This window comes from Cervus elaphus, chromosome 5 (genome assembly GCF_910594005.1).
Source record: "Cervus elaphus chromosome 5, mCerEla1.1, whole genome shotgun sequence".
In the NCBI taxonomy this organism is placed as follows: domain Eukaryota; kingdom Metazoa; phylum Chordata; class Mammalia; order Artiodactyla; family Cervidae; genus Cervus; species Cervus elaphus.
The window spans coordinates 31,779,274-31,805,351 of NC_057819.1; the positions used below are offsets into that span (position 1 = coordinate 31,779,274).

General features: G+C 48.6%; 2 protein-coding genes across 9 annotated transcripts in view; one reads left to right on the forward strand and one right to left on the reverse strand.

Annotated features, from left to right (window-relative positions):
• The window catches only part of FNIP2 (folliculin interacting protein 2), a 123,912-nt gene that overhangs the window by 94,026 nt on the left and 3,808 nt on the right, over window positions 1-26,078 (forward strand). For all 8 annotated transcript variants that reach the window (XM_043902302.1, XM_043902301.1, XM_043902307.1 and 5 more), the window contains 4 exons: window positions 4,198-5,392; window positions 6,083-6,239; window positions 20,341-20,541; window positions 24,448-24,563. In XM_043902302.1, the coding sequence (XP_043758237.1) occupies window positions 4,198-5,392; window positions 6,083-6,239; window positions 20,341-20,541; window positions 24,448-24,563 (1,669 nt within the window). The remainder of the gene's footprint in view (window positions 1-4,197; window positions 5,393-6,082; window positions 6,240-20,340; window positions 20,542-24,447; window positions 24,564-26,078) is intronic.
• Window positions 22,254-26,078, reverse strand: part of C5H4orf45 (chromosome 5 C4orf45 homolog) — a 132,929-nt gene continuing 129,104 nt past the window's right edge. The window contains exon 6 of the mRNA XM_043902311.1: window positions 22,254-22,417. Coding sequence (XP_043758246.1) covers window positions 22,370-22,417 — 48 coding nt within the window. The 3' untranslated portion in view covers window positions 22,254-22,369. The remainder of the gene's footprint in view (window positions 22,418-26,078) is intronic.

The following is a 26,078-nucleotide window of genomic DNA, read 5'->3' on the forward strand; positions in this document are numbered from 1 at the left end:
GATACCCCCTGGTTGAGGACCACCACTGCCCTAGAGAGGGTGGACTGGATAGGAGGAAAGTCAGAGAAAAAAGCAAGTAAGCATACACTGTGATTCCACCACTACCTTGTAAGTTTGAGCTGAGGGCAGAGACCTTGTCTTTCTGTCCACCGCCCCTTGGGCTACCTCCCCCGAGCTTCGCGCTCAGGCCTGGTGCAGGGACCTGGCATGCCATGTGGCAGCTGGTGGAGCATGGGCTTGTGAGACCAGGGCTCAGGGTAGGAGAGGTGGGTGCCAGAGCCTCTCACCAGCAGAGCCTGCAGTGACCAGTCAGACTTGCATACCTGCTCTGTCCCAGGACTCCGTCCGTCCGCTGGACCCAGGGCTGGGATGACAGGCAGCTCACTCTTGGGACACCTATTGCCTGTGGAGGAGGCAGGTTGTATTGAGAATGTCCTGAGCACTCATTTGGTGGGGTGGGCAGAGGCCAGCCCAGAGAGAGAGAGAGTGCAGTGTGGAGGGTGAGGGTCAGGGCCAGATGGCCGGACTAAAACCCTGCCTCCTGGGCAAGTGGCCTAACCTCCGTGCCTCTGCTTCTCCATCTGTGCTATGGGAAATGATGACTCACGGCTGCCGTGGGAACTCCACTGCTTATCTGTAAGTAGCCTTATTGTCCATTCTGCTGCTGCAGCTGTTAATATGGCAGGGACCCCGGAAGAGAGAGGAGTGAGTAGAGGGGGCTTTCAAGGAAGACACACTTGTTGTTCAGTCGCTAAGTCATGTCTGACTCACTGTGACCCCATGGACCGCACACCAGGCTTGCCTTGTCCTTCACTATCTCCTGGAGTTTGCTCAGATTCACGTCAATTGAATCGGTGATGCCATCCAACCATCTCATCCTCTGTCGTCCCCTTCTCTCACCCTCAATCTTTCTCAGCATCAGTATCTTTTCCAGTGAGTTGGCTGTTTGCATCAGATGGCCAAAGTATTGGAGCTTCAGCTTCAACATCAGTCCTTCCAATGAATAGTCAGGGTTGATTTCCTTTAGGATTGACTGCTTTGATCTTGCAGTCCAAGGGACTCTCAAGAGTCTTCTCTAGCACCACAGTTCAAAAGCATCAATTCTTCGGTGCACAGTTAGAAGGGCAGCATTTTCCAGAAAAGAATTGCAGGCTGGGGACAGGCACAGCAGCCTTGGGAAAGATCATATTCTAGTAGTAATGAAATGAAAGCTGTCACTGTGAGCCACACTCTATTTCAGGTGCTTTCTGCACATACTAATTAAGTAGATTCTCATTCTCAACCTGTTGCTGCATCCTCACTATATTACAAATGAAAAAGTTGTCTTTGCCTGTGCCCTGGGTCACGAAGTGTGTGAGGAGGAGGGTGCGTTTCCCACGTTAGGGGGATCCTAGGTGCAGATGAGTTAACTGAAGGATTTACAGGTGTCCTGAATGGATTTACTATAGCCCATCAGCACAGAGGAGGGAGCCGGGAGCCTAGCTCCTTCTGGGTCGTCCAGTTCTTCCCAGGGAGGACCAGGCACTGCTGTTCTGGTTATGGACAACAGGCTTGAAGAAAAGTAGTTATTCAGCGGTGACAGAAGGGGGCCAGATGTTTAGAAAACATGGTGTTTCTTGGCACCCAGTCACGCATTTTAAAGGAGCATGAATTGAGCGGTGTGCGTTTAACTAGCTAAATATATTTCTACATAGCTGTGCTTTACATGTGAAGTTTAATTGAGATCAGTTCCCTGTGTTCGGTATAACAAGGCAGAGTCCCTTCCTGTGTGCCCACAATCCTCTTTCAAAGGAGAGCATATGTTCTCAGAAGTACCCCCCCAGCACCCCAACCATCCAGCAGGGCCTGCAGTGGACAGACTGAGGACAGGGTGCAGCCTGGGGTACAGTCACAGGGGAGAGCTTTGTGAAGCCAAGGGTAAGTGATGGTTGGGTTTCCAGTATTACAGAACATCGAGGACTGCACTGTTTTGACAGGGAGACACTTATTTCCAGTGATTGTTATTTTTATTAAACATTCACCAAGTCACAGCAGACAGTAAAATATAAATGGCCAGGAATACACAGAATTCACGGTTCTTCCGTCACAGAGAAGGTCTGTCTTGAATGATTTCAAGGCCCATTTGAGAGTTTGCCAGGATAGGCCCTACGGCCACCTCGCTCCGCCTGCATCCCTGCTCATCTTCTTGATGAACACGGGCCGAGTTAACAGTAGTGTCGTGTGAATCCCTGACATGGCCGTGACACTGCACAGTCATGGCAGACGTGATCACGGGAAGTAGCAGTAATATGCTCTTAGTCGAGAAAGTTTTCTCAAACAAAAGTGCTTGTCCAGAGAGCAACTGCAGTTCTGAGTTATTTTCAATTCTTGCATGGTTTCTCAGTCAGTTGCAAAAGCTTCCGAGGTAAAGTTCTACTAGTTTGTAACTTAATCTTTTTATAGAGGGGATCGTGTGGTTACACTTGAGTCTTGCCCATTACCTGTTCTCAGAGTCTTACCCTAGGAATCCTCTCAAGGGGAGAGGACCCACCTCTGATGGGTCCTATCACTTTCTCCTGAGTCTTAATCTTAGCTGTATGATTAATCTTAGATATCTAAGAAGTGTCCTCCCCCTCTCCCTCTAAATGGAGTCCAGATTCCTGAGTTCTTACCTATAACTGTCACCATGTATCTCCTCTACTTTACTTAGGGTCCTTCCAAATTTTGATTTATTCCAGCATTCTGGTTATTCCCAAAGTGGTTCCTGACTCAGGGTTGCTCCTGCAGAGATGTAAAGGAGATAAATCTACGTGAAACGCTCAACGCTGTGCCTGCAGTCAGGAAGTGTTGGCTTTTTGTTGTAATTGTCCATATTATTATCCAAGTACCAGAGATACACCTTACCAAGTATAGTACTGAGATTTTATGAAATGCAGTAATTTTAATGGTCAGGCCCTGGACAGACACCTGTGATGAGAAGCCTATGCTGCTGGTTCTCAGAGGTTTGCCTTTTTTCTACCTTTAGCCAGTTTTTAATCAGCATGTCAGGATATAACTTATGGCACATTTTTCTCCAGTAGAATTTTCATATGACCTAAGAGAAAAAAATCAGATTAATTATTCATGACCAAGTGATTTTTTTTTCTTGGTAATCAAATTGATTCCACTTGATGCTCCTGTGTATTGAGCAGACCATTTCATTAAGTATTTTGAATTGATTCACTGCACTTCTGCTCAGAGATCCCAGAATTTGGATGTAACCCCAAGGCTTATTGTCCTCAGATTCTTCTAAAAAAGTTCTAATCATTCTCGTTTCCAAAATAAGTGATTTGGTTTGGTCACAAATAAGGGCTCTGGCTTTAGCCGTCCTTGGGGAGAAGGGAGCCAGCTGGCGCACTGGCCTGCATGGTAAGACCTAGCCCTCAAACAGGGGCCTGTGTGCATGGCACTGCATGCAGCACTGAACCCAGTATACGCACCATGCTGTACCCAGTATGCCCACCCATGCTGCACCCGACATACACCAGCCCTGCACCCAGCACACACCAGCCCTGCACCCGGCACACACCTGCACTATATATGTACCCAGTATGCACACCCATGCTGCACCTGACACACCAGCCCTCACCCAGCACACACCTGCTCTGTATACGTTACCCAGTATACGCACCATGCTGTACCCAGTATGCACACCCCTGCTGCACCCGACATACACCTGCACTGCACCCAGCACACACCAGCCCTGCACCCGGCACACACCTGCACTGTATATGTACCCAGTATGCACACCCCTGCTGCCCCCGACATACACCAGCACTGCACCCGGCACACACCTGCACTGTATACGTACCCAGTATGCACACACCAGCCCTGCACCCGGCACACACCTGCACTGTGTACGTACCCAGTGTACACACTGGTGCTGTACCCAGCATATCCCTGCAGTGCACCCAATAACACCAGTGCTGCACCCAGGATACACCACGCTGCCCGTGAACACCCAGAGCAGGGCTGCTCCTGACCGGCCTTCCCAGGCAGACATTCCAGTCTAGAGGGAAACGAAAAGAAGGTCATTCTAGGAATTAACCTGTGTGCCTCAGGGGTGTGAAGTGAGTCTGGTCTGGGAACACGTCATCCGTGTTTCTCCTGTTCAGGCTGACATACAGCCTTGAAGCACTCACCCAGGTGACCGTGTCTTTGTGTCCACTTGGCCTCTAGGCGACCTCTACGGAGCCATCGGCTCCCCGGTGCGGCTGACGCGCACGGTGGTGCTGGGGAAGCAGAAGGATTTGGTGCAGCGCATCCTGTACGTGCTGACCTACTTCGTGCGGTGCTCAGAGCTGCAGGAGAACCAGCTGATGTGGAGTGGGGGCCCCGCGCAAGGCGAGCAGATACTGCACGGGAGCAGCATCACCACCGCCCTAGAGAGGGGGGAGGTGGAGGAGTCCGAGTATGTGGTGGTCACTGTGAGGAGCGAGCCTGCCCTCCTGCCGCCCACCCTGCCCGTGACCACAGCTGAGGGGTTGGCTGGGGTCCCGGTGGACGCTGACCCCAGAGACCTGTGTCCCCAACTTGATGGAGAAGGAGGCGGGGCCCTGGAGAAGAGCCTGGCAGCCCACGGCGCACGGAGACCTCAGGGTGCATCGTGCGGGGAGGAGGAGAGTAAGGAGTCCCCTCGAGGCAGCTCTGCGAGGCTCCCCAGTGGTGCAGGTGTGGGCACGGGGCTGAAGATGAGCCCTCCCGCCATTGGGGCGGAGCCAGGAGGGGAGGTGCCCAAAAAGCTGCCAGACCGGTCAGCGGCCAGGCCATGCCCTGATGGACGTCTCCGGGACAGGCCGCCCTGGGAAAAGGTCACCTTCCACATCGGGAGCTCCGTGTCTCCGGAGTCGGACTTTGAAAGTCGCACCAAAGCAATGGAGGAGCGGCTGCAGGCCTGCAGGTGTGCGGAGCCAGAGCCGGCGCAGAGACCCCCAGCCGGGCCTGGTGCGGCTGCCGACCCAGCCCAGGAGAGCCGGGACCAGCGCGCTCTGACATGCTCCGGGTCCCCTGGGGCATCTGGGGGGGCCAGAGACGTCAGGACCGAGGCTGCCGCGGAGGTTGCTGGGGCGCCGGGAGCACGTGCCGCCTGCGCACCTGCCAACCCCGCAGGCGCGCCGGCGAGGCCAGGGGGCCTGGGGGGCAAGGACGCAGACGCGCCCGCGATGAGCGGGTGCACCGCTCCTGTGCCTGGTGGCGATGCCAGCTTCAGGGTGGAAGGTGGCCTCCCCCGAAATGAGAGCTCCGACAGTGCCCTCGGAGACAGTGATGACGATGCATGTGCAGCGGCGTCGCCGGACCTGGGTCCTGGAAGTGATCCTGATGCGGACCATGACCAGAGCGAAGGGTCGCTGGAGGTGGAGCTGCCACTGCCCAGGTAAGGCCGGCGGCAGGCAGAGGGAGCTGGGTCAGATGCTGCCTCTTTGGCCAGTGAGGGATGCAGTGGTGGTGGGGAGCAAGGCATGTCATATCTTGCCATCCTCCAGGAAGATCTGTGGCCATGGACGCCCGCGGCCTCAGAGGTTGGAGGGTGGATGTGGTGGTGGGTTATAACCCCCGAGCAGCTTTTCCCCTGCCTGTCTGGTCAGGACAGCTTCAGGTGGTTGGGAAACAGCACCTCTTCCTAAGGCAACATCAGCAGATGACTTGGTCTGTAAAGCAGTAACTAGAGGTTTGTCCCTTCCCAGTCCTGGCACCGCCCCCCATGCAGGTGTGTGAGTTCCTGGAGCCAGACTTTGCCAATGACACCTCCCCCCCACAACACACACACACAGTTTTTCTTCTCTCCCGACCCAGTGCCTGGAGGATGAGGTCTGTGAGGCACAAGAACAGACTCACAACCAGCCACCAGAATATCTGATTTTTCCTGCTCTTCCTCTTTAGGAAAGTTCCTTTTTCCTTTAACTCCCTTCCCTTCCCACACCAATGACCTGCTTCCCCGAGGACTCCTTATGTGACCGTCCCTGGATCTGTTTCTCTCACCCGTGTCCCTGGGGCTTTGTTCCCACTGCAGTGCAAGAAGGGAGCACGTTTGCATTGTGCATGCTGATGGCTGATCTTGTTTTAGGTCTCAGAGCATCAGCAACCCCAATGTGAGAAACTTCGGCCGCTCCCTTCTGGCGGGATACTGCCCCACGTACATGCCAGACCTGGTGCTTCACGGGACCAGCAGCGATGAGAAGCTGAAGCAGTGCCTAGCAGCCGACCTGGTCCACACGGTCCAGGTGAGTGATCCCAGCTGGGAGCCTCGGGCTGCCAACCAGGGGTGAAGAAGTGGGCAGCCAGGCGGGGTGGGCAGTCACAGGCACAGTCATGGGATTGTTGCTACAGATACAGCCAGGGTTACAGGAACCAGCAAGGCTATGGAGGCATCTGGGGATGTGCAGAGCTGGAGGCTGTGAGTGCCACGGGGCACAGCAGCGGGGACAAGAAGAGGGGCTGCCTGGCTGTCAAAGCACGATGGGCTGGGGGGACCCCCGATATCTCACTCCTCCAGCCTCTGAGCTCCTACAGGGCCTCCTTTGGGCTAAGCCCAGCTTGAAGCCACAGAGGGAGGAGGTCATGGCTGATGCAGACCCAGGCCTGCAGTCTGCAGAGCTCACCTCTGCACAGGACAGGGAAGGGCAGAGGGTGAATCTGGAGGCGGGGGCGGGGGGGGGCGCGGCAGGCCAGGCAGACAGAACAGTCAGCACAGATGGTGGCAATTCTGTGCGTCCCAGGGAGGGCCAAAGAGATGTCACATGTGTTTTGCTTCTTAGCTGATCCTTAAAAGTTCCTAAAAGTAACTTATTTTAACTGATTTGTCATTAAGTTCACTTTGATGAGGATGACTGTCTAAAGATTAACACAGCTTATGGGAAATTGCTTCGTGGCAGCCTCTTACTGCTTCTCCACTATCTGCAGCGTGACAGGAACTAAGCAGTGGAGGAAACCATGTCAGTCTGACAGACCTGTTTTTAATTGAGCCGCTATTGGGCAGACGTGCAAAAAAATAGCTGTTTTGTATTGGAAGCATATTGTATCTTGGGCAGTAGGAAAAGTCCTCTTTGCATCAGGAAAATTGGAATTTGGCTGGTTACTTTCTCCTCGTCCAACAAGTACTTTTTGAGAATTAGAACAGAAGGCAGTGCATGCAGTCTTTGGCCTTGAGCCTCTCCTCTGTGAAGACTAGACTTCCATCAGGCACAGGCCAAGCAGGCTAGAGGTATTTGTGTGAAATGGGAAGAAAAGTTTGATGGTGAAGCAGCTGCACTCACCCCTCTGAACGGGGAAGGGGGAGGTCGGGGGAGGGACTGAGGCTGGGGCCCCCCCAGTGCAGGGACTGGCGCCGGGCTCCTGACCCACCCTGCTTTGTGGTTGGCCACCACCCTCCCCAGGCCAGCCCTGGGAGGAGGCGGTGCTGCCGTACTCTGCACAGTCCTCAGGAGCACTGTCCTTGCCTGTCATCTCAGAGGCCCACACGTCAGTGACCTCAGAGAAAGGAGATGCCCTCCTTGGACAGTGCTCTTTCTAGGTCCTCTGAGCCGCGCGTACGTTTAGTGGCCACCAGGAGCCAGAAGGCAGGGAATTTGAGGCCGTCCTTTTGGCAGCACCATGTGTTTATAATCATGTATGCAGCGCCCGTGGGGTTTTTCATCTGCCCATGTCGGTTTGATCTGTAAGAACACTGGTGCTGCTCACTGGACCCTTCTCCCGTGGAGCCTGGGTTCTGCTCTGAGAGGTGCGCCAGGAGCTCACATGTAAACCCACAGGGCCATCCTCACCCACCCATCCTCCAGCAAGTCATCATCTGAATGCCCCAGGCCCACTGACCACCACTGTGAAGACGTATCTATAGACTGATTGTCCCCCCGAACTTATTATCTGCAGAACCATTCATGACATTTTGTACATTTTCCATAGGCTGACACATTCAGATGTTTTGTGTATTAAGTTTCCATGGTGACCATCTAGGTCTATAATTTTTACATTTAAAAAAACAAAACCATGTTTCCTCTGCTTGTGCTCTTAAAGACCTGTCATGTCCCGTTTTCTCTTCCTTTCAAAGGTAGTATTTTCACACTGCAGCTGTTCTCGTCTCTGCAGACTATGCAGTCAGCCTGAGAGATGGAAAGTTATTAAGCCTAATAACCTATATTGTGTCAAATGGTGGGAACATCTCCCATGCAGCCTGCGTGGGTGTTAATAGGGAATTGCAAGGGTCATAAAAATATCTTCAGAAGAATGTATCCAATCAACATTAGTGGAGTTCTGATTTCACTTGGCACATTCATCATAATGAATTCTGCTTTTGAAGTAAGTGTTCCATTTACACTTCTCAGACTGGGATCCTGCTCCATGGCAGCGTTTAAATAAAAACAGCCTACTTTCAACTGCCATTGACAAATATTTGTTGGGAAATAAATTAGGAGGTTTAGGAGGCGGAACATTATATTGAATGACTGCTCCACAAAGCCTAGTAATTATTTAAATTCTTGAGTGTGTTGCCAGAGAAAAAAGCAAAGATTCAAGAACAAGAACAGGAGCCGAAAAAAAAAAAAAAAAAACAGGAGCTGAGTTAGGACTGAAATACTGGCTTGTTGAGGAGGAAGAGCTCAGGATAAATTGCTCTCTCATAACTTACTTTCAAGAACCTGGTTTTGGGATTTTAATAATTTCTAGTATTCATGCCACACTTCACCCAGCTTTGGGATTCATAGTTGTTTACAGAGAAGGATTTTCATTTTTTATCTTATTTTTTTTTAGAGAACGATTTTTAGTAACTTTTAAAGAGCAGTTGATTTACATTATTGATCTGTTTTCGAGGCCTGTGCGTGACAGGATTGTGAAAGCTGTCTTATGTAAATACACACTTCTGTAACCTCAGTGGACTGAGTTGTGGAGTTTCTTCTCTCACTGAGATACTGCGTCTGGAGCTCCCAGTACTAAGAATTTCTTTTTGCGCATTTCCTTATCCTAGACTCTTATGAAAGAAAGAAGTATTAACTTTATTTCATTCATTTCCATTTTTGTTACCGGCTTCCACGTGGTAAGATTCTAATGGCCTTTAAATATTTTTAACATGTGTTCTTATTTAATCCACCTACTACCTCTGTTCCATCGTTTGAACTGTCTCTCTGCCTCCTAGTGCATAGATTATACAGCTGCCTTGAATTAGGCTGAGGTCATACTTAGTTTCATTTTTTTCCTGCCACATCTAAACGTGAATTCTTTCTTCTGTTTTCCTTTTGACTTTAAAGGGTGAAGTGGGAGAGCCAGCTTCACTGTGCACCCATGACTCTCAAGGAGCCTTTTCTCTCCCCTTCTTTTCCCCCGTGTCTTGTCCGCCTGTGGGCACTGCTGACCCTTGGGTTCAGGGTACTGGGCCGGGGCAGCTATGAAGTTACAGGGAGTGGAGGTGGTGTAGGAGGCTGACTTCACACTGGTGCTATGGTATTACCACTTGTTCGATGGTCGTCAGGTAAATCTGTTGGCTTTGCTAGGCCTCAGAAAAACATATTTAGAGGAACAGAAAAAATGTAACCCAGCAGTTAAGAATGCAGCTTCTAAAGGCACACAAACCTGAGTTTGACTCATGGCTTACCCCTTGTGGCTGTGTGGCCTCGGGCACAGGTTTCTCTCATCTTCCAAGCTTCTTTTTCATATTCTAGAAAATGATAGTACTTGTAGGCCTGATTGAAGATGGTGAGATGATGCGTGTCCATTGTTGAGCACAGCGCCCCACATGTTACTGCACACCCATTAAACAGTAGCTATTAAAATGACACTGTGAATGTGCTTTGTAAACGAGTTTCCCAGGATGCTCACGCTCTGGGTGATGAACAGAAGCAGCGCCCATTCATTTAGTGCTAACGGCCGCTGAGTTCCCTCTGCCCTGACGGTCCAAGGAGCAGGCCAAGCTACTTAAAGCTCTGCAGGGTCGGGTCATCGAGACCAAAATTAGCATCACACATTGTTTCTTTTAAGAAAAACTATGCCAGGGCTTCAGGCATCTTCAGAATGCTCTCTAAAACGAGGAAAAGTTGGATATGGCAACCTCTTTCATTTAAGAGTAGCAACAGGTTGACTCCAGAAATCAGTAGTGCAGATAAGGAGCTTTGCTAATGGCCTGCCTGGCTGTGCTGTGAGCCTCGAATACCTAACGGAGCCCGTGCCACAGCATCAGCCAGCGAGGTTATGAAAGAGCCGCGAGTCACAGGGGCCGATAAAACATTGCCTCAGTAACAAAGACAGCACTGAGGTGGCCCGGATCAGCAGCCGCCTTCAGGCAGTGGTGTTGTAGAGGAAACAGCCGTGCAGAACACATCTGCTCTTTGAGACAGAATAGCTCTGGTCGCTTCCTTTCCTGGGTGGGGTGGTGAGTGTAGTGGGGCCATGGACCTTCAGCCCCGGCTCACTGTTGGGGGGGTGTGTGTGTACATATACACATGTGTCTGTATAAATGTGCATGTATAAGTATGCACACTGGGTTATGACATTCAAACGTATGTCTTACTGCACGTGGTGATTTTAAAAAAATACTTGAAAAAACTACTGGTATCTGGGTATCACCAACTCCAGTCTGAAATCTTGGTGACCCCTTCCCCTCGTCAGCGCCCCTCCACCTGCAGCCATTACCCGCATGTGGCCACTTTGCACACAGCCATGGAGGGCTTCTTCTCAAATAGGGATTTGATTGGTTACTCTTCTGCCCTCATGGGGACCAATTTCTTTAGAGAGTGAAATCTAGTCTCCTTGGCTGGGATCGCCCCTCATATGTCCTTCACACATAGACACACGGTCACACTGTTGACCAGCCTTTAACTCCCGTCCTCTCTTCCACCTCCTGGCCACGCGCTGTGTTCCCTCTGTCTCAGGCACCATGGAACCAATTTCTGTGCCGTTGGCAGACCTCATCCTGACGTTGCCCCGTCTCTGAAACCACTCCAGTCCCTTTGCCCTTGCCACTTGCTTCCGCCTCCAGCGTCTCCTCCTGCCGGGCTTGCAGTGCCCGAGCAGGAAGGGGGCTTCAGTCCTACCAGTCCAGGGACAAGTGACACAGTGTGGTCCCCCCGCGCGGGTTAGACATGCGTGTGTGCCTTCAGGTGACACTGTGCTCTAGACTGTGACCCTCCTAAAGCAGAGAGAAGTGAGACTCTGCGTTTTAAGATGTAAAGAGGAAGACCACTGTGCTTAGATATGACGCCTAAGGCCCTTTGTGTTCTTTTTTTTACCTAAAGGAGAATAAAAAGCTCTCAAAGGCATCATTTCTCTTGCATTTTGCAAATATTAGGCACATGGCTAATTTTGATGTTTTCCCCAGTTTTTTCATTACGTGCAGAGTATTTGGACATTTAAGCCATTCTCTGCCGAAAAAGGTACCAGCCATCTTACATTTTGTCTTAGCATCATGCACATCCTCCCATAACTTTGTTCTGATGATCCCTTTTGACCTTGAGCATCTCTCCTCGACTTTAAACTGTTTGCTTCCTCAGCAAGTGATCGGCCTAAAGTTTAGGCATCCCTAAGGCTGTGCCCCGTGTGTTCAAGGCTGAGGCTTCCCCGAGCCCCTGCCTCCCAGGACCCCTCCGCAGTGCCCATGGTCCAGAATGGTTGATTCTCTCTCCTTCTCTACTTTATCACAACTCTGAAGCCTTTAGAGACAACATGGCACCTATTTCCAGGAGACGCATACAGTTTTAACAAAACAACTCTAGAATGATGGACTTGCAGTCAGGACAAGGGGGCTTAAGCTGAATGGGCAGGGGCGTTAGCCCTTCTCCTACAGTCTGGAGTAGCTACTGAGTAACTACATTTAAAATGGTGATGGTGATAAAAGGAAGGAATTGGAACCCTTAAAAAGATGGTCTGATATGGTACCCGACTCTTTAGATTCGTAAAAGAACTAAAGGGAGCTGCTAAAATGGAAAAATGCAGTCATGGAAATTAAAGCTCAGGGGGGTAGTCTAATGAGCAGAACAGATTAAACGCAGCCAGAAGGGATTAGAGTTTGTGAAACAGTGACGAGATACAGACCTGTCCCTGTGACTGTAACTCTGAGACAAAAGGACATGAAAAAAACGTGAAAAGAGCCGGTAAGAGATGTGGTGGCTTGAGTGAGACGGTTTTATGGTGTATACAGGAGGGAGGACAGAGAAACAGTATTTGAAGGAAGAATGGCTGCTATCTTTCAGATTAGATGAGCCCACTGACATGAACACAGCCACACTGAGCTGCAGGTCATCAAAGAAAAAGGAAGCTTGTCTCTGGCCAGAGGAGGCATGGCTCTGTCCTTCAGGAAACTGAAATCCAGCATGTGACTGAAGACATAAACAGTGGAAATAGAGGCCACTGTCAGGCTGGGAGGCAAAGCATGCATGGATGGCTTCCTGGAGGAGGTGACATCTACAGTGAGGATAAGCAGAGCTGGAATGAGGGGTCCAGGCAGGACCCAAGGACCCTGTGCTCCCCCAGGGGCTGCAGACCAACTGCAGGCGGAGCCAGCTTTACTGCCGTAGGAGCTTCTGTCCGTCACTGTAAACTACTGTCAGGAAAGCCTGGGTGCTGAGCATTTAGCGTTCAGTATTCTAGATGATATTATAGACTGGAAGAAGTGTTTTTGAGAATGGTGAGTGGTAATAGGATTCTGTTCTCTGCATGAATGTGAGACTAAAGGTGTTGTGTGTGTGTGTGTGTGTGGACCATTTTTAAAGTCTTTATTGAATTTGTTACAGTGTTGCTTTTGATTTATGTTTTCATTTTTTGCCTGGGAGGCATGTGGTATCTTAGCTCCCCAACTAAGGATTGAACCCCTACGACCCGCCCACCTGCCCCCCTCCCCGCCCCTGGATTGGAAGGCAAAGTGCTAGCTATCAGGGAGGCCCCAGACTGAAGGTTTAAAAAGAGAAAAAAAACTGGCCAGGCAGCTGCATGTATCTGCATCCTTCTGTGTGCCCTCAGCCATCCAAAAGTGGGTGGATTGACCAAGGACTCGGAGAAGGCAATGGCACCCACTCCAGTCCTCTTGCCTGGAAAATCCCATGGACGGAGGAGCCTGGTAGGCTGCAGTCCATGGGGTCGCTAGGAGTCTGACACGACTGAGCCACTTCACTTTCACTTTTCACTTTCATGCATTGGAGAAGGAAATGACAACCCACTCCAGTGTTCTTGCCTGGAAAATCCCAGGGATGGGGGAGCCTGGTGGGCTGCCATCTGTGAGGTCGCACAGAGTCGGACACGACTGAAGCGACTTAGCAGCAGCAGCAGCTTAGGTTACTTAAATCCTCAGTTCCAAAGATGTAGGGGGTGTGGTTATGTAGGTGGGCCTTGGCCTCTAGAGAGATAGGAGAATAAAAACAGGACCTGATGACATTTAACCAAGAGCAGATGCTGAGAATGTGAGCCTCAAAGCATTGATAATCTGCTTTTTCTCTGTGACTAACCCAAGGCCTATTGAAATGTTGTAAGGACAAAGTCTGACAGAGTCTTGTCGAGAGAACACACTGGCCGTAGCAAACACCCTTTTTCATCCAAGAGATGCCTGTATGCATGGACGTTACCAGACGGTCAAAACCAAAATCAGGTCGATTATATTCTTTGCAGCTGAAGATGGTGAAGCCCCATACAGGCAGCAAAAACAAGACCTGGCGCTGACTGTGCTCAGATAATGAGCTCCTTATTGTATAATCCATGCTTAAATTGAAGAAAGAATGACCTAAATCAAATCCTTTATTATTTTACAGTGAAGGTGATGAATAGATTCAAGGGATTGGATCTGGTAGAGAGGGCCTGAAGAGTTATGGATGCTTAGCATCACTAATTATTAGAGAAATGAAAGTCAAAACTACAATGATGTGTCACCTTGCACCAGTCAGAATGGCCATCTTCAAAAATCTGTAAACAGTAAATGCTGAAGAGGGTGTGGAGAAAAGGGAACCTCTTAAACTGTTGGTGGGAATGTAGATTGATATAGCCACTGAGGAGAACAGTATGGAGGCTCCTTAAAAGACTAAAAATAGAACTACCATACGACCCCTATAATCCCATTCTTGGGCATATGTCCAGAGAAACATGATCCAAAAGGATGCATGTACCCTAATGTTCATTGCAGCACTTTCACAATAGCCAAGACATGGACGCAACCTAAATGTCCGTTGACAGAGGAATGAATAAAGAAGATGTGGTACATATATATACAATGGAATACTACTCTGCCATGAAAGAATAAAATAATGTCATTTGCAGTAGCATGGATGGACCCAGGGGTTATCATACTAAATGAAGTGAGTCAGGCAGAAAAAGACAAATATGTGATATTGCTTATATTTGAAATATAAAAAATGATACAAATGAATTTATTTACAAAACAGAAACAGACTCAGAGACATAGAAAATAGACTTGTGGTTACCAAAGGGCAGAGGGGGAAGGGATAGATTAGGAGTTGAGGATTAAAATATACACACTACTGCATATGGATAAAATAGATAAGGAACAAGGACCTATACTGTATAGCACAGGAAACCAAAGTCAATATCTTGCAATAATCTATAATGGGAGAAAATGTAAAAAAAAACAATATGTATTCATATATATGTACAATTGAATCACTTTACATCTGAAACTAACACAGCACTTTAAATCAACCGTTTTTCAAAACTTTTTTTTTTAATAAATAAAGAGGTCACTACATAAAATGTTAGTGGTATAAATAGCGGTACATGGAAAAGAAATATATAGTTGTGTGGATGGCTTAATAAGAACTGGATCCAATCTAAAAATAAAGAAATATGAATAGAGAATTGTTCAACAGAGCCAGCATGTATTAGGTATTTAGTGCATGCCTTGCATTTTGTTACATTCATTTCTGAGACTATAGAAGAAAATGCGATTTCTCTCCTTGAGTTACTTGTGAAATCACTGAGTAGACAAACAGATGTGCAGTCAAGAGAGACTTAGGACAGCGTGATTCCATGCCAGACAATGGAGGTGGGGAGACTCATTGTGGGGCGTAGGGGAGACGGGGCCAGGCCAGGCGCCCGAAGAATTGGAATGTTTAGAAGGGAGCCCAGAAGGTGTTCTGGTCACAGCCTGAGTGAGAGACGGGCTTCATCTCTGCCCAGAGAGGGGGTTCTGAGAGAGCCTGGAGGGGTATGTGTGCAGGTGGAGGTGAGCCTGAGGGGAGCTGCCGGGATGCAGAGACAGGTTTGACCAGTAAGCATTGGGGTGGGGCCCACGCTAGGGTAGGTTTCTGAGTCAGTGAGGGTTTGGGGATGTGTTCATATGAAGGGGCGATGGAGGGTGTAGGGAAGCAAGAGGAAGCACCTGACAAGTGGTAGGCGCTACACTACGAGTTTCATGCACATTTTGTCTCAGAAACCCTGAATTAAGTACAGTCACACGCTGCATGGTGGTTCATCCATAAATAATCCTCCTGCTAATGCAAGAGATATGAGTTTGATTCCTGGGTCATGAAAATCCCCTGGAGAAGGAACTGGCAACCTGCTCCAGTATTCTTCCTGGGAAATCCCATGGACAGAGGAGCCTGCTGGGCTACAATCCATGTGGTAGCAGAGTCAGACTCAACTTAGTGACTAAACAACAACACACTTTGCAGATGTAGAGATGGAAGCCCCAGAGAAGGGGGTCACTAAGGCCCCACAGCTAGTAAGTAATGGAGTGACAGTCAAGCCCAGTCCTGCCTGGCTTCAGAGTCTTGGCTCCTTGATGAAATATCCAAACCTGAGGGAGGGAGTTGGAGAGATCAGGCTCGTGGGAGGTGTTTGAATCATTCAGTCTAATGGTTTACAACGTTTGTCAAAGTGCTTAATTTCTCAAAAGCATGCTCTGTGCATTTGTTACTGGAAAGTGTATTAGTGTGTACCCTGGGTTGTATGTGAACCTGATAAAACCAAACTTAAGAAACTTGCCTGACAGATTTCACTGTTAGTTACTTCTATATTTAAGTTATGGCTCGTAAGTAAAAGTAATGAAGAAAGGTCATGTAATTCATTGTTTCCTTTGTTTATGGTGGCTCTAGGTATGCCGTAAGTAGAGCCATTGCGAAGAGGCGTTTTCTGTTGAATACCAGGCAGGGCAGAGGCGTGTGTGGGTGAGAGTTCCTGTGATTATCCAGGCGGGTCTTCTGGATCTCGGAGTTCTTTAAATTCTACAAACTTAGAGACCAACTAATAAACCAAACTGTAAAACGTTTACACTGCCCATTACTGCCCATAAATGTTACTCTTTAGTGGGCTGTGTTCCTTTGGAAAGATACATGTCAAAAATCTCCAGAATCATCAGAACTTGTGCTTCAATGCTCTGACCTTAGAGAAGTTTAGACCAGATCAGGGCTGGGCTGTCACTTGCCCTCGTGGTCCTTAGATGACGACTTGAAATGGTTGCAGGTGACATTTTTTATCTCTCTCCAGTATTCTTTGTCTTGAATATTTACATTTCCTTCTATTTCCATCTTCCTTTAAAAAAAAAGTATTTAGTCTTCAATAAATGAGTAACTATTAAATGGCATAGTTAGATGGAGACAATTATGGTGACCTGTGTATGTGTTTAGGAAAGTCAAAGTGTTAATTGCTCAGTGATGCCTGGCTTTTTGTGACCCCACGGACTGTAGCTCACCAGGCTCCACCATCCATGGCATTTTCCAGGCAAGAATGCTGGAGTGGGTAGCCATTCACTTCTCCAGGGGAACTTCCTGACCCAGGGGTCTTCCTGAACTAGGGATTGAACACGGATCTCCTGCATTGCAGGTAGATTCTTTACCATCTGAGCCACCAGGGAAGCCCGTTTATGAAATTACATGTTAAATATTTAGTAGTCTGAGAATGTATAATTCTTTGTTAAAGTTTTATTGAAGTATAGTTGATTTACAATGTTGTGTTCATTTCTGCCGTACAACAAAGTGACTCAGTCACACGTATGTGTATTCTTTCTCATATTCTTTTCCATTCTGGTTTGTCACAGGTTATTGAATATCGTTCCCTGTACACTTCTTTCTCTAAGGTGCCGTCCTGACAGCGTTCCCTGGTTCTGCACCCTTGGATCCCAAACACGTGACACTCAGTGCTGTGTGTGGGGTCACAGGTGCTTGCCTTCCCTGTGACTGCTGGGCTCGACCTGGTCTGTCTGAAGTCTGTCCTTTCTCAAGGAGCTGGTCCTGCACTAGGGGCTGAGAGTCCAGGAGAGAGGAGTCAGCCCCTCCTACAGGGGCTCTGGGCTCCCTGTCCATTTGTCCCAACCTTCGGACGCAGCTCTCTAGCCTGTCCCCAGGTTTCCAGTGGTGATTTAAAAATGGCCCGTGCTCACATTTTCTCTCACCCGTTTAGTTCTTCCTCTTAAGATAATTGTGCCATCTCCCCTGTTGCTCCTCTGCTGTTTCAGCCCCAGGTCTGCGGCTTCCCGGGGTCACTGGTACCCGGACAGCCTTCTGTCCATCACGCCTGCAGTGAGCCTCACCGCCCTCCTGCCGGTGGCTCGCTTCTGAGGGCGGAGCTCTGTGTGTGGTTGTCGATGGTGTGCGTGGTAGCGTGATCTGCAGTCCCTGTGCTTCCCTTGGATCAACACACTGCTCCCTTCCCTGCCACGCGGGGTGGGAAGTTACTTAGGAAACTGAGTGAGTTGGAAACTAGGACCCAGATTATCCACTACAAATAGTTCATCCAACTAAAGCTAGACTTTTATACCAACTCTCTCAGCCCCCTGGCCCCTTGCTCACAGGGAAGTCTCAGAGAAGCCCTTGAATGACCTGGCTTGGGTCCTGTTCCCGCACCTTGATAGAGGGAGGTTGACTGAAATCCAGTGAGAGGAGATTGGCATGCCTTCCTGTCACTGTGTGTACATGGGCACATGGACGTTAATGATTGTATATATTTTTTCAGGGGCTTCCCAGGTGGCGCAGTGGTAAAGAATCTGCCTGCCAGTGCAGGAGATGCAGGAGAAATGGGTTTGATCCCTGGGTCGGGAAGATCCCCTGGGGGAGGAAAGGGCAACCACTCCAGTATTCTTGCCTGGAGAATCCCATGGACAGAGGCGCCTGGCAGGCTACAGTCCATGGGGTCACAAAAGAGTCAGACACGACTGAGTACATATACATCATATACACACACAGCACATATACTTTCGGAGTGTAAGTCCCTTGAATTCGTATAGATCTTTTCTGTGCGATACCCAGCACGCTGGATTTCTGATAAATGCAAAGCATTGGAGGAACTTGAGCTCCAAATGCAAATCTTCTAAATTTCCAAATTTTCATTTGCTTTGATCGTAAGGACCAAGTCATGGTCCCCTTGCTGTGAATTTGTGACACAGGGATTGAGCAAGAACTTGCCGGAACTTGTAGAAGGAAGTTGCGGCAGCCATGTCTGTACTTTCTGTTTTGGAGAATGTGTACAAGGGTAGGAGTGAGGTGTCACAAGACCCTGTGGGTTAGAGTGGGAATTTGTGGTCATTATGTGTGTGGGCATTTTGACTGTTTGGTTAAAAAGTCTAAGAAATGAGAGCCATCCTTGGGAAACTGGGCTCCATTAATTCAAGAATCTCTTCTGTCATATTCTTAGTTCTTCACATTTAAGGTTATTTGAACATACACTCAAATAAATGTGGGCCACTTGATTTTGCCTGATTTGCTATTCTTTTCAATGGGGAAATATTCTAAACCATGAAGGTTTCCCCCCTGGATGTAGTAGAGGAATAAATGTTGGTCCCAACAAAGTTCTCTTTCAGCCCATTGTCACTTTTTGCCCATCTGTGAGAAAGAGATGAATCAAAGAGATTGAATCAAAAAGCCTCAAAACAAATGAACCAGATCACCTGTTAAATGTAGAGTATGGCAGCATGGCAGCAAACATGTTGGGTTTCCATCAATAGGCTCCCCAATAATAGCGCTGTCTTTTTTAAAAAAATTTCATTTGTTTGTTTATCTATTTATTTTGGCTATGCTGGGTCTTCCACGTTGTGTGGGCTTTCTCTGCTTACAGTGAGTGGGGGCTACTCTCTAGCCATGGCAAATGAGCTTCTCATTGCGGTGGCTTCTCTTGTGGGGCGCAGTCTCTAGGGTGGGGGAGTTCAGTAGTTGTGGCACCCTGGCTTAGTTGCCCCATGGCATATGGGATCTTCCCAGACTGGGGATCGAACCAGTGTCCCCTGCATTGGAAGGCGGATTATTAACCACTGGACCACCAGGGAAGCCCTAGTGTTAAGTCTTAAATACATTCATCAGTGGCCACACTTGTACCTTTTGGCCTCGTCTCAGTAACATAGCTCCCTAGTCCCATCTGATTTTAGGTGGTTGTTGGAGTTGATTTATGTATGTAGCACATGGTTCCTGAGTAAATATCACTTCATGATTAAATCGATACTTTTCAGGGAATATTAAGTCATCCTTCCAAACCTCGTGATGGGGAAAATGGCAGTAGAATCCTACACTGTATTCTGACAGTCTCCATTATAAAGGGAATGAGCAGAGGCTTCCCTGGCAGTCCAGTGGTTAAGGCTCCACACTTCCACAGCAGGGGCACAGGTTCAATCCCAGTTCAGCAAACTAGGATCCCACAAACCACACACAAAATAAAGGAGAGTGCAGTCTTCCAGAAGGAAGTGGACTTTCATGTCCTGGTTTGGAGTGAGATTGCTGGCCTTTTTGTTTACCTGTGAGCATTTGATGATGTTGATGAGTCCCTTCTGGGAGAAGCCATGGCACCCCACACCAGTACTCTTGCCTGGAAAATCCCATGGACGGAGGAGCCTGGAGGGCTGCAGTCCATGGGGTCGCTGAGGGTCGGACACAACTGAGCGACTTCACTTTCACTTTTCACTTTCATGCATTGGAGAAGGAACTGGCAACCCACTCCAGTGTTCTTGCCTGGAGAATCCCAGGGATGGGGGAGCTTGGTGGGCTGCCGTCTATGGGGTCGCACAGAGTCAGACACGATTGAAGTGACTTAGCAGCAGCAGCAGCATGAGTCCCTACTGAGTATAGGAATAAAATAATGATGGACTGCAGTTTTATCAAGTTAATGTTTAAATGCTGATGTGACGACACTCTTGAGTCCCTATGGAGCTCTGGGCTCCTGGGGCTCCCACCATCACCTTCTTTTTATTTTTCAATTGGAGAAAAATTGATGTACAATGCTGTGTTGGTTTCTGCCGCACAACAGTGCAGAATCAGTCATTGGCATCCATATATCCCCCTCCCTCTTGAGCCTCCCTTCTGCCACTGTAGATCATCACAGAGCTCTATAGCTCCCTGTGCTATCCAGTAGCTTCCCACCAGCCATCTATTTTAGACGCCTGGCAGCGTGGTGAGGAGTTGACCCCCTGTGTCTGTCCTGCAGCATCCCGTGCTGGACGAGCCCATCGCCGAGGCCGTATGCATCATCGCAGACACAGACAAGTGGAGCGTCCAGGTGGCCACGAGTCAGAGGAAGGCAGTGGACAGCACGAAACTCGGCCAGGACGTCCTGGTGTCAAGTCAGGTGTCCGGCTTACTGCAGTCCATCCTGCAGCTCTACAGGCTTCACCTCCCCGCCGACTTTGTAAGTGTGTGTTCTCCAGTCATCAGAGAAATGGGCTATAAAAACACTTCCCGCGGTATTGTGGTTATAAAGTCACGAGCTCCTGTGTATTGATTTTAGTGTAATTGGATGTTAGCATCAGTGGAAACAGCGTGTGATACAAAACCAGCACACGGGCTGGATTCAGTAACAATAGTCCTTCTGGAAACGGAGCATAGAGACATCATCTCTTTGAACAAGTTACATGAAGAAGTAGGTATCATGTGGAGGCAGGGGTCAAGCATACAGGAAATTTAAAATACCCTCCTTGGGGAAACTTATTGGTTTTTCCGTCATCAGTTTGGTGCCAAGCCAGCCAACTTTCTGAAGGGACTGTTGTTCCACCTGCGCAGGGACAATCCTCCGAGAGTTGTTATGGATAAAGTAGGATATTGTTTGTGTCAATAATTAAAATGTTGAAGCTCCGTAGCCATAGGGGGTGGTATCAATTGTTCCTTTTTGAATAGGATTTTGCAATCAGTTTGATAACATTATATTAAATACAGACAGCAGACAGACCCACTGAACTCCTAGAAAATGATCAACAGTTCTCCCCGAATCTCTGGAATAATATGCACAACAAATTTGTGTGTGTGTGTTCATGTGCACGCGCACGCATGTGCAGAGAGATGAAGAGAAAACAGACTTAAGGAGGGAGGGAGCCGGGTTTCCAGAGCAGAAAGGCGGGTACCAGGAGGGGAAGAACTCCAGGAGCTGGGAGGGACGCACCTGAGCTCGCCTGCCTTCTCAGCTCCTCCTCCCTCCCCTGTCTGCACTCAGCCCCACACCAAACAGCCAGCATCTCCCTGCCAGCCTCCGGCCTCCACAAAAGGTGCAGGGCTAGTAACAAGCAAGTAGGCGGCTGGATTACGGTCAGCTCCCTGGTTGCTCAGGAAGGGTTATTCCCCTGAGTTCTTGTGACCAGACCTACAGGGGCACCACACCCCTTGGAAAGCCAGGACTCCTGTGTCCTTGGAGGGGGGCTTAGAAACCCTGAGGTGGCAGTGTGGTATCACAGCGACATCACGGGGTCACTTCGGGGCTTTGCCTGTTTGGTTCCTTGGGCACCTCAGGACGTCAGCTCTCCCCTCTGTGAACACGGTACCTTTGCAGCAAGCGCATGAGCGCCTCCCTGAGGCATGCTCTCCACCTGGCCAGGCCCAGGGCGAAATGAGGCCCCTCTGCAGCCAGTGGACAGTCAGTGGGCTTTCAGTGGCTGGACTCAGACCCAGGCTCCTCTGCTTCCTAACCATGTACCTTGTCAAAGCTGGGGAACAGCAGAACCCATCCCATCTGTTTATGGAAATAAAGTGAGCTAATTCACTTAGCTGGGGCTAAGTGAATTACTGGGGCTAATTCACTGGGACTTCCCCACTGGATCAGGGGTAAAGAAACTGCCTGAAATGCAGGAGACCCAGGTTCGATCCCTGTGTCGGGAAGATCCTGTGAGGAGGGCAAGGCAACCTACTCCAGTATTCTTTTCTGGAGAATCCCATGAACAGAGGAGCCTGGCGGGTTACAGTCCTTGGGGTCGCAAGGAGTTGGACGTGACTGAGCACAGTGCACCCGAAGCACTTGGAGTACCAGTGGATGTTGTACACACTCGTAAGACAGCCTCTACTGGTGTGATTGTTAAGAATAACTGCTTATGTGAAACAGTGTTCACGGCTGTGAAGACTGACACCACCTACTCACTGAAACCTTTATTTGGCCTTTAAACGGCCGGACCCCTGTCCCCGTGGTGGCCCAGGAGGCCCCTGTGGCTTCTTACAACCTGACTCTTGTTCTGCACTTGCAGGCAGTTTTCCTTCTAGTAGCAACGTGCGTCATGCTGATATAGAGGCCGAAATTTGCTTTTCTGTAAGAAAGGAGAGATCTATTTGATGATACAGTTTTTTTTACTGTTTTAAGTATTTACCAAACTTTTATATTTTATTCTGTAATCCATATGTCTTACTACAGTTGACATCTTAAGTTACCCAGCAGTAAATTACCACAGTTAATTCTTTTTTTACTTCATTTAGACATGTTACATTTAACCACAAAATTTAAGATCAAAGAAAATTTCATCTGCAGTTTAAAATTCTCCTTAAAATTCACTTGAATGAAACATACAATTAATTTCCTGTTGGTACTTTGAATATGGAAAGAGAAAGTAGCTATTTAAAATTTCAGAAGTTAAAATTGAAGAAATCCATCTCAGAAAGGAAGGAGCGGATCCCCAAATAGTTCAATTTCATAATCAGGCTTTGTAAAAAAAAAAATTTCTAAATGCTTGGATATCAAGTTTCATGTACATTCCACATGAACCAAATTCTCTTTATTTCCACATTGCAACACACAAGTTTCCTGGGGACTATGAAAATGCTGTAAATTCACTATTTTAAACCATAAAGGATTCAGCATAATGTAGATGTTCCTTTTAATATTTTATAATGCTCTTATTAAAACTTTGTATTTACTCCATAAGGAACTGAAGCTGAGCAGGAGCCCCTTACCCCACTGAGCTCGGCTTCCTGGGGGGAACGTTTCCATGAGAGCTGGTGAAATCCTCCTTGCTTTGATTGTTACTCTTACTCACTTACCAGTTGTGTTTCATCCACACAACACAACGCACTTAAGACTTTAAGCCAATGGAAAAGACTGCATCTCGAATGCATACTTTGTCTATGTCACTGATCAGCCCAGATGGTCAAGCTCCACATTGTCAAGTGCATCTGTTAATCTTTTTACCTTGAAGACAGCAGGCGTAATGGTCTAGAAGAGAATCACGTCAGATGGACCCTTGCCAGAGCCATCAGGTGACTTACTGAGGTGCCTGATGACTGCCTGCCAAGCGCAGAAGCATTTGCCTCTGGTGCAAAGCACAGATGGTTGCTGTTCTCTAAAACACGAAGTTGGACACAGTTCCAAGGGTAGAGATGTCCTGAAAATAATTGCCTCTCTTTATTGTTATTAGAGACCTAGTTAAAATACACTCTTGAGAGACAAGAAAAGTTCAGAATAACCTTGTTCCAGTCATTCTTCTGGGAATGAATTGTACCAAAACAATCTGAGGCATAGAAAACAACAACAGAGATGCTCTTTATAAAAAGGCATTGGTAAAGAATTTTAATAACATGAGGAAGGGATTATTTTAAAGTTTTTTGAAAGGAGAGAATAATTGTACTTACAGAATGATTTCAACTATGTAAAAAGCAAAAGCTTTTTTAAAAAAACTCAAAGATATATATGAAGATCTTAACAGTCATTGGAAAAAGTAAACTTTCTTGTTTTACAAAAACCTGTTTTTTTATTTTTTAAAATTTATATTAGAATATAGTTGATTTATAATGTGGTGTTAGTTTGAGGTGTGCAGCAAAGTCGTTCAGCTATACATACACATGTGCTAAGTCATGCCCAACTTTTTGCAGCCCCATGGACTATAACCTGCCAGGCTCCTCTGTCCATGCAATTTTCCAGGCTAGTGGGAAACTGGAATACTGAAGTGGAGTGCCATTTCCCACTCCAGGGGATCTTCCTGACCCAGGGATCCCTCAGTCAAGAATACTGAAGTGGGGTGCCATTTCCCACTCCAGGAGATCGTCCTGACCCAAGGATTAAAGCCAAGTCTCTTGTGTCTCCTGCATTGGCAGGCAGATTCTTTGCCCATATAGGTTATTACAGAGTAGTGGGTAGAGTTCTCTGTGGTATACGGTAGGTCCCTGTTGATGACAAAACTTATTCCTCCGAATGGTAGGATTTGCACTGGCTTGCAATCCCTTAAGTATATTTTACAGAGATGAGATCACAGTTGTGTACTTAGGAAGGGTGGAGGGCATTCCAGCTCTCGAATCACTGGTGGAGATCTGAGTCCGCAGCTCACCCCGAGTGTGGTTGGCTTTGCAGTGCGTCATGCACCTGGAGGACAGACTTCAGGAGATGTACCTGAAGAGCAAGATGCTGTCCGAGTACCTTCGCGGACACACGCGTGTGCACGTGAAAGAACTAAGCGTCGTGCTGGGGTGAGTCCTGTGGAGTGCCGCTGTTGCCCCGGGCTGTACCCACTGACCCGTCCAGCCCCTGCCACTCCCCGGGGACACCAGAGTTTCCCACCTAGAAACAGACTCTCCGACCTTTCAGCTGGAGCTCCAGGATCAGCCTTCTCCCCGGTGTGGCTTTATCCTTGAAAGTGGAGCACGTAATCCTCCAGCTGCCCCTCTCTAGGCATTTCACTAGGATGTGGGAGTCACGGGCTGTGGGACCGCGGCTGTGGGCTCCTGGCCGTTTCTGGGGGAGGTAAGGAAGGCCGCCCCCCTGGACTTGGAGCCCATCTGCATGCCCCAGGTGGCCGGACTCTCCTGCCTTTTCCTGGGAGCCCATCAGAAGAGGAGGTGTGTGTGTCATCCGTGTCCTACATCATCTTCCAGAGGCTGTTTGCCCTGACTTCTCTGGGGGGAAGAAATTCTGACTTGCGTTTTACTCTCTGCTCAGTTTTTCCACAGAGAAGTAACAAAACAACATTTTCTCAATAGGGCCTTGTCCCCCCTATTCCTGTGATGACGAATCCCCCCAGTTTGGGGCAAGAAAATACCGTGTATAAAACGTCAATCCCAAAATTCTCTATTAGGCCTGCCAGTCAAACTTGTATTGTTTCAAGGCTCAGGCCTTCGCATTCTTGCTGGACTTCTCATGTCAGACCCAGGGTATGACTTACTGTATTATTCCATTCTCAGCGTTTCCTACCATACTTTTTTTTTTTTTTTTTAAACGCAGTTCACTTTAAAAATATTCTCCCCTTCTGAGGCATTTACTTTTGTAGTTTTTGCTTAGATCTCTTCACCAGCCTCACAGTAGTCCTGCCTCATTGGGTTTCTGATGTGGGATGTGCAGCTCTTATTTCTAGGACGCTTGCCTGGCCCCGACTGATGGGCGCGCACCATCAGCACCCACCCCTGACGGTGGGTGTGCCTCCTTGCTTCAGGCCCCTCAGTGCCTCGCGGGCCCCTTCCAGCCCTTCCTCACCCGCCTCCTGCTCTCAGGTCAGCAGCACTGCGGTGCTGGGAACTTGCTGTCACCCTGAATGTCACTGCAGAAGGCAGGGAAGACACCATGAGCTCATGCCAGCTGCCTTCTTAGGTTCTATTTTTAGTTTTTAGATTTTGGAAACAAGGGACAGCGTTAGAACATGTTTCAAGGACTGAGGCCATCCTGGCTTTTCCAGGACACACAGCGGCCCCCTGCCTGTGCTCCCCCGCCCTCACTGACTCTATCTCCGTTCTTGGGAGGCGGCTTCGGTGTCTGAGTGTCAAGTGCGTGCTGGGCAGGGGTCTCGCTTGTGTGAGCCACTGAAGAAAGCCCAGGGGTTTTGAAGACATTGTCAACATCTTGGGTTCCCGGAGACTTACTTGGACCCAGTGCAGACTCGGGGTGCAGTCCTGGAGTGCTGACTGGCGGAGGTGTCGTGCAGAGGCCCTGCAGGGATACGGGCCCTGGTCCCACGCACACAGCTGCCACTGCACCACCGAAGGCTCACCATC